The 12570-nt window shown below is 41.1% G+C and overlaps 1 protein-coding gene across 50 annotated transcripts in view; it reads right to left on the bottom strand.

The window, feature by feature from the left end:
• Positions 1-12570, bottom strand: part of DOCK9 (dedicator of cytokinesis 9) — a 295684-nt gene that overhangs the window by 90455 nt on the left and 192659 nt on the right. For 37 of the 50 annotated variants that reach the window (XM_054245273.2, XM_054245030.2, XM_054244912.2 and 34 more), the window contains exons 16-26: positions 8278-8357; positions 8007-8194; positions 7800-7865; positions 6533-6625; positions 5699-5822; positions 4982-5103; positions 3825-3911; positions 3087-3176; positions 1922-2037; positions 1584-1653; positions 586-711 (exon numbers count right to left, since the gene is read on the bottom strand). In XM_054245273.2, coding sequence (XP_054101248.1) covers positions 586-711; positions 1584-1653; positions 1922-2037; positions 3087-3176; positions 3825-3911; positions 4982-5103; positions 5699-5822; positions 6533-6625; positions 7800-7865; positions 8007-8194; positions 8278-8357 — 1162 coding nt within the window. Of the gene's footprint in view, positions 1-585; positions 712-1583; positions 1654-1921; positions 2038-3086; positions 3177-3824; positions 3912-4981; positions 5104-5331; positions 5425-5698; positions 5823-6532; positions 6626-7799; positions 7866-8006; positions 8195-8277; positions 8358-12570 lie in introns of all 50 variants that reach the window. The other 13 variants (XM_054244598.2, XM_078371991.1, XM_078371782.1 and 10 more) reach the window with 1 other exon arrangement.

A 12570-nucleotide genomic window follows, 5' to 3' on the forward strand; every position in this document is an offset into this window, starting at 1 on the left:
GAAAAAAGAACAGGACCCAGTAAGAAAAACAAGAAATTGGTAGTTAAGACGTAAACTCTCTCAGGCTGGCAATGTTATTGACATAACGCAGGTGTGACCCTAAAACACAGCTGCACCTCTTGGTACACGATGATCAGAGCCAAAAAATGAATGGCAGGCGCCTTCTGCTTGCACATGTTCAGGAGCAAAGAGCTGCATCCTGCTGGGAAACTGGACACCTGTGCTCAGCGTGGCACAGCCAGCATGAGGCTATGTGGGGTTACGGGTGTAGGCTTTCCTCGTCACTGACCTCTGCTTGGTGAGACCTGTCTTTAGCATCTGTAAGTCAGTGACCTTCACTGATTTGAATATAATGACTGTTAATCCTCAGGAGCCAATGAAACTCTGAACACAGTGATGCTTTGCAGCTCTTCTCTCAAAACACAATTAGAAAAGTTGGTATCAGAGAACAAACTCTGCTACCACTGTTTAGGGGGTGATGATTGTCTCTAAGAGCACTCAGAAAGGGTACATTGATCAGCCTGTGCAGTGAATTCCTGTTAATCAGTTTCAACACGAAGAGCCACGCTGACTCTCCTGACATACCTTCAGTAGTTTGTTGCTGGTGAGAAAATCGGCGGAAGGCTTGAGAATCGTGGTCATGGATTTGGTCAGTTCTTCATGCACTGTCTTGTATTCAGAGGCAACGTACGGCTCAGCCTTATACGCATACTTTGAAGAAAATGGAAAGAGACTTTAATGCACTTGTTCTCCAAGATGGGCTGAAAGCTTAAGAGGCTCCCAAGAATGGAGATCAGGGACTGAGATACAGTCTCATTTGTGGGAGAGGAAGGTATGGATACAAAGACGGGAAGGATGAGTCACGTGACGAAAAGGAGTCCAGGATGTCTTCAGGGAAATATGAGTCATCCAACCTGGTCAGATCAGTGACCAGCCAGCCTGTAACTCCACCTATGCCAGGGGCTTCAAGGAATGCGGGGCACAACAACAGGTGACTGATACCCTAAAGGATCAGAACTTTTCTTTTTAAATTATCACGTAGTTATAATTTACAAAGGTATCTAATACTAAACAGAATATGTGCAACTGTTTAGAACAATAACTGCCACTCTACTCACTGGATGTTGTAAATAAATAACTTGTTGATGTTTATCCTAAGAACATCTCTCACTGTCCCAGAGAGTCTTCTAATTCGACTGTAGCCAGAGCTAACCTTCCTATCTGGGAGAAGCAGTTGTGCTGGAAATTTTAGATGGAAAAAAGAAAAATGAAGACAGCTAACTTTACCAGAGGCCTAGCCAAGAACAACTTAAAAGTCTTCTTTAAACTTCCACATTGAGTCATATTATTTGGAAAACCCATTAAAAAAGTGTAACTGAAGGAATGGAATTAAGGAAATTAATGAATGGCTGCCCCTCTTCGTACCCCTCTGTTCAGGTATAAGTGTCGGCTATGAGGAATAGAAGAGAAAGCGTAAGTTACAAGTACATCCCAAAATAACCAGCACTGTGACAAAGTAAGGCCTTAGAAGGAAAACTGGAGAGCCACAGATGTAAGTGATCAGAACAGTGTGTTTTACATACCTTAACATATGATCTCAGGTGACTCTCCAATCCTTCCTCATGGCACTGGGCAACCACATGAATAATGACCCTACACACCACAGGAGTGAATAAAGCAATGAATACGTAAAAATGGAAACATTTCATTATTATCACAGCAGTAGTAGAACAATGATGATGCTATCGGAACTTAGGCAAGACAGAGACAAGGAATTAGATGGGGTCCTTACATATGGGACCAAAGATATTTCTTAAATATAATGTTCAGCACCTAGCAGCATCCCGCCTATGCATGAGTGTGCTCCAGATGTGGACAGACTGGAAGAGAGGACGAGCATCCTTCCATCCGCCTCCCTTACCGAGTCACGTTAACTGCAACTTCCTCCTGGGTGGCTCGGGTGAGGACTCGGAACAGCTGGTTTAGGATGGTGGGCAAGAAGGCGATCATCACGTGGCCTTCCATTGCGTGCAAACTCTACGGACACAGAATGGCAGAGTCCATGTTATCCTTCTAAAAGGAAACCAGCCCAAAGTCATTTCTACTCTGCTCCAAATAAGGAAAGAAGAACTCCCTCTAAAACAAAGGGAAGGCTGTGGTGGGCAGAATGCCCCCGAGGCATTTGTATCTTAGTCCTCAGTACCATGAATACGTCACATGGCCCATGGGAGGTAAGGCTGCTAGTCAGGCCTTACATAGCAACTATCCAGGGCCCATGGAATCACAAAGAGCCATTAACCAGAAGAAGAAGGCAGAAGGAGACAGGAGTCAGAGGGAGCTGGGATGGAGGAAGCAGGGTCAGAGAGATGCTGGGCTGCTGTCTTTGGGATGGAAGGAGGGGCTTAAGCTATCACATAGAAAAACTTCATTGTTTATGTGGCTGTGTCTTACATTTTCCTTGTTAAACCAAATTTCTATCCCATTTCTCACATTTCTTGTTTCGTCTCCATGCCCTTGTATTCCCTTTCCAAAATGCTCCCCACAAGCACGTTCTAGATGAAGCTCCCCTGGACAAACCCTATGTGGCTCTTGCTGCTTAGACACAGGACCCGCCCCCACCCTCCGCCCAGCCCCTGCACAAAGCTGGGACTGGTTATATGCATTATTTCTTCATTTGATTTACCTGCCTAGCATGCAGTCACCAAGTTTACAGTATCTCCTACAATGAACTAGAAGTTCCCTACAGGTGAGGACTGAAGACACTACTTCTGTGCCCATCATTGTGCTCGGTACCCAGGGAGGTCCGTGTCAAATGAGGGTTTTCCACATATGAGAAACATTACGTTTCAGAGATCCTGACTTGAGCAAAGGTTACATGGGACTAGGACACAGGCAGGAGTAGCGCCGTTCCTAGGTCCACTTCTTGCTACTGTCTAAACCACAAAGAAGCTACTGATGTGAGACATCCAGGTAAGAGCTTTCTTACAGTAGCTTCCAAGGGGTGAGAACACCACTTACCACCAAAGAGAAAACCCAACCTACTCCGAACTCATTTAAAATGGGATACTAAGAAAGCCACGTGATACCTTAAGGTACTTTACAAGTTCATTTCCTAAGGCTTGGGCTCCAGATTCGGTTTTCTGACAGTACTGGAAAAAATTATGTAAATGCTGATCCTGAGGGGGCAGAAAAAGAGAAGAAGAAAGTCTATTAATATATACACTGTGGAAATAGAAGCATTTGTTTCTTGTAGCATGCTTTTTTATCCATGTATGTATTTATTTTTTGAGATCGGGTCTTGCTCTGTCGCCCTGTCTGGGGTACAGTAGCAGGACCATGGCCCACTGCAGCTTTGACCTCCTAGCCTCCTGCAGTCCCCACACCTCAGCCTCCTAAGTAGCTGGGACTACAGGCATACATCACCACGCCTGGCTAATTTTTGTATTTTTGTAGAGACAAGGTTTTGCCATGTTGGTCAGGCTGGTCTTGAACCTCTGGCCTCAAGTGATCCATCCACTTTGGCCTCCCAAAGTGCTAGGATTACAGGTGTAAGCCACTACGCCTGGCCTCATCTTATTTTTTTAAGACTATAAAATTGATCATGTAAAAAATAACATCAATAAGATCCTCCAACAAAAGAGGAAATCTGTTGAAAAATGATACTTGTAATAGTCATATATATGAATATATATGAATACCTCAGTTGTACTTTCTTTAGAAAAAGACCTATAGAGTAAAAATATAGTAATATAAAATATTCTTGCAAAATGGTGCAAACTTAGTCACAGAACGGCCACTGCTAATTTTGTTGAAGGAGCACATACCTGAGTATACACTGTAGAAACCAGATGAGTGGAAATTTTCAGCAGTGGCTTGCCTCCATCTACCCATTTAATTTCTGGACCATAATGCTAAAAAAATATGGAGGAAACAGTATCCCAACACATTAGTTACTTTGGCTCTAATATGATTATCAACGAGGGTACTGATGAGGGACTGAAAGAGGGCCCAGAGAACTTTAGTGACTTGGCAACTGTGCTGGGCCCACAGCAGGGATGCAGCTGATACACATTTCTGCCCACTTTCCTCCCCCAAAGTACAATGCTTTTCTTACTGGATTTTCTAAATTATCTTTTCTGTTTCTTTGCAGCTGTGTGAGTTATTGTTCATTTGAGAGGGAAAGAATCCTATTATACTAGTATCTGAACCCAACTTGAGCTCAGGATTTTGACGAAGACGGTAAAAAGTGCCAGATAAAGCAAACAGGACAATATGCAGGCCTGGCACAGGCAAAGGGTCAATTGTCTGCTCATGCTAATGTCAACTTCTGAAACCTCCATTTTTCTGTCATGCTCAGTTATATAATTTATCCCTCTTTGGGAAAATTCAACTCTTTGTCTATAATAGGAATGCAAATTTGGCATTATTTAAATGCAGACAAACATAAAAAGAAGAGACCTTATTTAGCATGTTATAAAGCTGCAGTCTATAAAATGCAAGACAGTTAAAAAGAAGGCAAAGCCAACAAACCAACTGAAGAAATCTGGGGAAAATTAGGTTTTCGTGAATCAGAAAGGTTTCAGAGTGTGCAACCACGTGGGTGAGAGATTTGGCATACTTGACTTACCTTAAGCTGGAGGAAAATTCCTAACAGTTTGCATGACCCTAAGAACTCATCTTTATTTGAGCATGGCCAGTTGGCAGAGACAGACCTTATCCCAAATCTCCAGCTCTCTATTTCTCTGCTGAGGCACCGCTAGTTCAGAGCTTACAAAATGCCAAACAGCAACTGAGACACTGTAATAACTGTGAACAGCATCGTCTTCTAATGGCTGAAGTTTAATTGAAAATTAGTAACTTAAAATCAAAACGGTGGAACAGCAAAAATACTGTGTGCTTTTTTGTGTGTGATTGTTGTTTTAGCTGTTCTTTAATGTTTTCTGAAGGAATTGGGATGAACCGACCTTAAAATGTGACATACCCTGCCCATCCCAAGCTCCTGGTAGCCAAGGTAGCCTGCAGGAAGGTTCGCTGAGACCGGGATGTGCTGTTCGCTCGTCACCACCCTTCCATCTTTCAGGAGGGGAAGCCAGGAGTAGCCAACTGTTGAAAACCAAGAACAACAAAACACTGTGAGTGTATGAAAGCTAGTGTAATATCGTCTGATTTTTAACAACTGTTCCTATCAATCAGAGTAAGACATTTAAAATGACCTAAATGTCATCTCTGCAGAACGTTGTCTACAATGTACTTAGACCTCTTTGGGGTTAGAATTCTACAATCTTTTTTTATAAAAATTTACATATGCAGGCTGGGCATGGTGGCTCACACCTGTAATCCCAGCACTTTGGGAGGCCGAGGTGGGCAGATTGCTTGAGCTCGCAAGTTCAAGACCAGCCTGGGCAACATGGCGAAACCCCGTCTCTACAAAAAAATAAAAAAATTAGCCAGGGAGGGGGGTGGTGGTGCATGCCTGCAGTCCCAGCTATTTGGAGGCTGAGATGGGAGGACAGCTTGTGCTCAAAAATTTAAAAAAAAAAATTGTATATGCAAACCAGACATGTTACATATCCATTACCTATAAAATCCATCTAAAAATCCCTTCACAAAAAGATGTAAATTCAGAATCCTAATACAATTGAAGAACATAATGTTTCAATGATTTAAAATCAAAGGAATGATGAACCACCCCCCCAACCTTGGGTTTCAACGACATCCCTCTTCTTCGTGCTTCCTTTACTTGAGTTGTCACAGCTGACGTGGAAGAATGTGAGCAGCAGGTGGTGCTTCTCATGCAGCTGAGGGGGCAACTCTATTTTAATCTGCAAGGAAGACAAAATAAAAACAGAATATTATAAAAACACAGAAATCCTCAGTGGAAGCAGAGACATTATGTGTTACCCAGCTCACAAACGTACATTTGTTCTCCAAGCAGATATTAACATTTGCACTCAAAGATACTGAAACTATAAAGTGTACCAAGAAAAAATGAATCCTGAATTCACCACTCAGAAACAGGAAGAGAGTTGATGGTATTTCTAGGAAGAATTGGAAAACACATGACAGTAACTACTACGCTAAGTTACCACAGCCAAGGCATTATGAAGAACCAGGATAAAACATTGCAAAATAAGATGCATACAGTAGTTTCAATGAATTACATTATAATTTTCTGTAATCAAATCCAATTATAAGAAAGAAAGATTCTCAGGTCCAAATATAACTTGCTTCAACAAATATAACTAAAGCATGAATTTGTAAGGAAATATACCAGAATATTAATTGTAGTGACAGTGGGATTATGACTTTTCCTTTTCTGTATTATCTGCATTTCCTAAGTTTTCTATTTTTCAATAATGAAAATGTTACTTTTACAATCAGAAAAATATATATAAAAGAAATACTTCATCATGCAGTTCTATCTCTGTAATTTCAGTAGAATATGCAGCTTCTCCTGAATTTTGCAGGCATATACATGAAGGTTTCCCTTAAAATTGGTCAAATTGGGTGTTCCCTTGAAAACATCATTTACCTCATCATAAAATTCTGGGTTTTGGTGATGGTGCAGAACTGCAGCAAAGGCGCTTCTTGTGAACACTGGCCCGCCAGGTCTGCCATAAATGCACTAAAATAAGAGTCAGCAAAGGGAAAAATCAGGGTCCGATCAATGGAGTTAGAAATTAAACTCAGATACCTTGTAAAGGAGGAGGCATTCCACAGCATAGACAACATCACCATCTCCAATGGACCCCAGGCCTGTGAGCCCCAGACTGCTGCGTCCAGCCCAACTTCCAGCTTGCCTTGAAGCCCACCTGCCTGCTCCCCTTCCTGCCCGTCCAGGTCACAGCCCTAGATGATGGCTAGCTCACTGTTCACTTTCACATTTCTATCCCTTTTCTTACGCAGTTCTTCTGTCCAACTAACCTTTGCTTCTGCGTGCACCAAGAAAACGCTCAAGCATTCTCCAAGAAATTGTCAACCCCTTCCATGTGTCCCCTCAGCATTTTTCTGTATTAATTTTCAGTTTTGTCCAAAAATCCATTTCATACCATCTGTGCACCAAGATCTTTTTCTCCACAACTGTTTTTCCCACTAAACTAAATTTCTTGAGGACAGACACTATAATATATATATATATATATTTTTGGTGGGGGGGTCTTTGTCTCCTTCTCCTCTTAGGAAGTCACTTTAACATAGTCACAGTAAAACAATTTGAGTTTTGGAGCCAGATCGCCTGAGTTTGAATCTTGGTTCCACTAATGTTTTACTTTAGGCAATTAAATTCTGCACTAGTCCCCTCACCTAAAAAACATGTATAATAATAAAACTTAAAAGACTAGTATAAGAACCAAAAGGTTCTCACTAGAGCAGTGCCTGGAGTACCAACAGCTTTCAATAAACATAACCTATAATCTACTGCTATGATTATTACTATACTATAGTAAGCATTTAATAAGATCATTGATTGTCAGTTATTATTTCTATTATCGACATTATTCATAATTCTTAGCGCCCACAGTATGAGCAGCTGGCTCATAGTAGGTGCACAGTAAGTGCTGAATTGAGTGTGTATAGAAACTTTTATCCTTAAAGACAATAGAAAAGTCAATTAGGAGCAAGAACCTAAATATTCCACATGCGATTAAGATTCAGCATATAGGTTCATATGTTGTAATGTCATATATTTTTTGTGTCAATTAAAATGTGCTAAATTGTTTGATTTGTACAGTATCATGAAAGTGCACTTTGAAATGGAAAAATCAGAATATGTAGGTGAACATACATTATAAAAAACAAACCTTAAGGGGCTGAGAGTCTTCCTCATCTGAATCTTTGAATTCAATGCAAATTGCAATATTTCTAGCCTGCAGCAACAGGTAAACAAAACAGAATAAGAAAACAACAACGGAAAGTCAGACTATGTAAATATTTATAAAAGAACATGGGAAACCAAATGTAAAGGGAGAGTGTGACATCAGGAATGAAACCTCCATCTTCATACTCACCTTGGCAAAAGACTTCTGACTGTCGTATTTCAAGTACTTAGGATAAACGTAAAGGTGGTTGGTGTAGATGGTGTAAGGCTGAGTGTGCTTTGGTATGCAGGGCACAAATTCCTCCACTTCAAATGTGATGGGAGCTTTACTGCAGGTTTCAAATTGTTTTGTGGGGATGTATGATGAATTCACATAATCTGAAAAGATATTCAAAATATTCAAACTGAAGTAAAAACCAAACTAACAGAAATTCTGTCTATTATGTAGAACTGACACTTACTAGGGAAGTCTGAGGAAACATTATCAATTGTAATGTCGAGATTGCCTAAAATCACTGGGAGTTTAGCCATCTTCTCAGGTCTGCAAGCAAAAGAAGAGAAATTCACACATTTACAAGTTAACTCTAAAACCTATACTCCAGAGCAGTACTTCCAAGAGAAACATAAAGCAAGCCATAAAGACAATTTTAAACATTGTAGTAGCCTCATGAAAAACAGTAAACAGGAACTGATAACATTAATTTTAATAAAACACTTCAACCCAATAGATCCAAAATATCATCATTTCAGTATTTAATCAGTATAAAAATGTGCACTCTAAGTCTTAAAACCAGATGTGTATTACAGGTTTTATCTTAAAGCACATCCCAATTCAGACATCCTGTATTTCAAGTGTTGAACAGCCACACGTGGCTAGTGGCTGCCGCGCTGCACAGTGTAGGTCTAGATAAAGAATATCAGCAACAGTCACAGCTCAAGTGTTCCTGAACCACTCCAGCCTCACCATAAGTCATTGGCTCACTGACATCATCACCATTTGGGGAAGCTAAGCTATGAGGATGCAAAGGCATAAGAATGATACAATGGACTTGGGGGAAACGGTGGGAGAGGGTGAGGGATAAAAGACTACACCTTGGGTACAGTGTACACTGCTCAGATGATGGGTGCACCAAAATCTCAGAAAACACCACTAAAGAGCTTACCCATGTAAGCAAACACCACCTGTTCTCCAAAAACCTATTGAAATAAAAAATAATGAAAAATACAATCATCACCATTCAGAACTAGAAATTATCTTAGGCTCCAGTGTCCAGCAAAATGCTGGGTATAGAGTCGAAGCTCACTGACATTGTGGTATTAATATTTGGTCCAACTCAATCCAATATAGGAGTCCCTTGTGACATTCCTGACAAATGCTGCTACTGCTACACCCTTCCTGGTGACAATGAGGCTTCTGACCCAGCGGTTTTGACACCAGTCTGCTCTTCCTCATAGCATAGTGAAATTCACCTCCCTGAAACTTCTACTCACCAAGAGGTCTAATGAGGTTCCTCTATCTTTCAACTACCTATACCACACATTCTGAAGCCCTGTATTCTCAGCACTTTTGCACCTTGCCCCAATGTTATTTCTCTCCCAGAAGAACATGCCATTTATATTACGGTACCCGGAACTGCGTAAGTCTGGCCACAGTGTGGGTGCACAGCTGGGTGCACAGCCCCTGTCTGGTTTTCACAATACACCTGTCTACTAATGCAGCCCCAGAGCTATTACTTTTAGGTAGCCATACCTTTCTAGTGACTCACAGGAAATTTAGTCACCTAAAATCCCTACCTCTTTTTTCACATGCCTATTTCTTGTCCTATATTTATACAACTGTATTTTTGAACCTCAGAAAAGAATTTAATTTTTGTCTTGCTGAAATTTCATTGTATTATGTTTAATCTATTTCTAGTTTATCTCCTAAATCCAGATTCTAACATCTACTGCTATATTCCTAATAGCTTTATGTCATAAAAATATTTAATCAGCATGTTATAGTCTCATAAAAGTCATTGATAAAGATACTGCACAGAATACTGCCAAGAACAGGCTCCTTCCCAAGTCTCTGGGGGCCCATTTCCAGACTGACACTAGCTCATTAATCACCCTCCCTAGCATCTGGTTTCTCCAGCAGCTGAACAACTGCCCACTCACATGTGCAGCACTTCTCTGACTCGATTACAGGCTGCCACGGCACCCACACATGGTAAATACATTCTGCTGAAGCCTTTGCACTCCTCTACTACACCAACCTAGCCGCCCAGTTACAAAGAGAGAAGAAATGAGGTTAGGAGACTAGTTCAACAGGACGTGACTTAGTCCTAGAACACAGAATGCCGCCTCATGGTCCTTCCTAAGCCACCTGTTCAATGATTTCCTTTAGAACATTGCCAAGGATCAAATGCAGGTACTGGCAGATTCCGCATTTGGTTTTGTTCCCATTTTTGAAAAGTTCCTACCTTCTATTTTGCAGATTCCTTGGACATGGCTGCTGTCTATTAAGCGGCCTCACATGTCACTCCTCAGAACTGGGAATATTTTTCACCTGAATTAGTACTTCCCTAAAATTTCCAAATTCCTGCATCCTTAGGACTAGAGACGATGTTGAGAAGATCCATCGTGGCCCATTGCCAGCTCTAAGCAGCTAAATCTCTTTCTTCCAGGGTCCCTGCCTCTCATTTCCACTGTCTTCTGTTTACACCTGAGTTTAAACGAACAGCTCCTGGGACAGGTAATGGTCAGGAAGGCAAGTCAATGATCTTTGACACATTTCGCCTTCTGTTGTAAGATTTCTGGCCAAGAGCTCTCTGGGTACAGCTGAGCACTCCCCTGCAGTCTGCCCCTGTGCCTGCGGTGTGAGCTGTTTCACACACACAAGACCTTCTGGCGGGAGGAGGGGTGGCAGCCTTCCCTCAAGGATCAGTCATTTCCTGAGAGCTTTCTAACATCTCCCAAGCACTGGGCACTCCTGTGATAATATCTCGTGGGAGCCAGTCTCGGCTTCACACAGAGCTATTCACGAGCGTCAACCTTCAGAACAGGGGTTTTATGAAGGTATCGATTTTCTTGACAGACAGTGCCTTGCTCTCTTCTTCACTGGAGCAATTCAACACCGCAACACATCACAAAACACTGCACGCCACAAAATCGTGGCGACACCTATGAAGCTGTATCTGCTTCAAGTTAGAAATATCCTGTTTATTACAAATTATACTTTTAAGTATAAGTAAGTATGTAAGGGTAACGGAGTTCACCCCTCCTAATTACCTCCACCTGTGAATGAACAGGCATCTTCGTCACCATTTTTAAGATCACTCCAACATCCTCCACATACAAATTTTTGAGACAGGTGGAACACAATTAAAATACGTTTCTAAGCAACATATTTTAATTAAACAATCTTCACTGGAAATCTTCCTAGAATGTATTGTGTACTTCTGTGCCTAACTATAGTTATTTCTTATTCTGTTTCCTCCCTCTGCTGAGAGATTTTACGTCTAGTTGCTGCTTCTGTGAAGGCATTTTTTTCTATGTGTTTCCAAGCACATTTCTGAGTTTAGTTCCATATGATGTAGCACATGGGCGTCGTAAAAGCTGGTTTTTTTTTTTTTTGCCAGCTTTAAGTTTTTAAAAACACAATCTTAAACCCATTTCAAAAGTTTACAGTTTTTGTTGAAACTGGTTTATTAGACGTCAAACCCTCACAGGCAATAAAAATTTTACTGCCTTTTTATGCACTTCCAAAGTGGTGGTGGGTGTACATGTGTGTTACATAGAGTGAATTCTTTCATGACCAGAAACAGTTTTGTTTTTTTACTTTGTTTTGCTAAAAAATACCTATATTCTATGTAAAATTTATAAAATAACACTTGAACATGAAAACACATCTTAAAATTAGATGAATTAAATAAGCATGCAATACAGATACTAGCAGGATGCCTGGCCTCGGGGAACTGCTCCCGTCTGTGTATGAACCGAAAAGTGAGGTTCAAACTCTCTCAGGAAAATTTTCCCTTCCCACTGCCCATCCATTCCTGATGACTCAACAATTCCCACAGAGGAAAGGGGAATGGTATCATCAACTAGCAGTCTTCCCGTGCCCACAGATTTGTGGTCCTTATCCGAGTGCTTCTGCAGCCTGGTCCTCCCTTCCTGACTTCCTGTATTGGCTCATTAAAATGATTAGCTGGCAATACAGGTATGTTTGGGCTGCTGCTGGTGGTGAGTTTAATATTCTAACTGCGTTTTGTGAAAGGAAATATTACCTAAAAGCTTTGATGTCACTTAAAAAAAAACTATATATGATTGAAAGAAATTTGAGACATTTTTGTTTAAATAAAAATCACTGAATTTATGTCTGTGAAGAAAATTCAATAAGCATTTATCAAGTCCTTAGGGTGTGCTGCACTGTACCTGCTCAGCACCATGGAGGAATGCAAACGATACGATTTCTTTCCTCAAGAAGCCAATCGTCCAGTAGACACTGTAAGCTACTTATGGCATATGAGGACAATTACTTTCACAGAGTATGTATGAGCCTCTACCAGAAGGCAGAGTATCTAGATCTGTCGAGAGGGAATAAGGGATGAGATCAGTATTCACAGTGGGAGAAATCACCTTAATGCCTTTTGCATTTATTCCCCACCATGGTTTTAGGGGGCAGGGGCTATTAATATCCACCCTTAAAAAGAGGAGGAGGCTCAAGCAGAGAAGCCACGAAACTGGCTCCAGGAGAAAGACAAAGGAAAAGG

The sequence above is a fragment of the Callithrix jacchus genome, chromosome 1, assembly GCF_049354715.1.
Source record: "Callithrix jacchus isolate 240 chromosome 1, calJac240_pri, whole genome shotgun sequence".
In the NCBI taxonomy this organism is placed as follows: domain Eukaryota; kingdom Metazoa; phylum Chordata; class Mammalia; order Primates; family Cebidae; genus Callithrix; species Callithrix jacchus.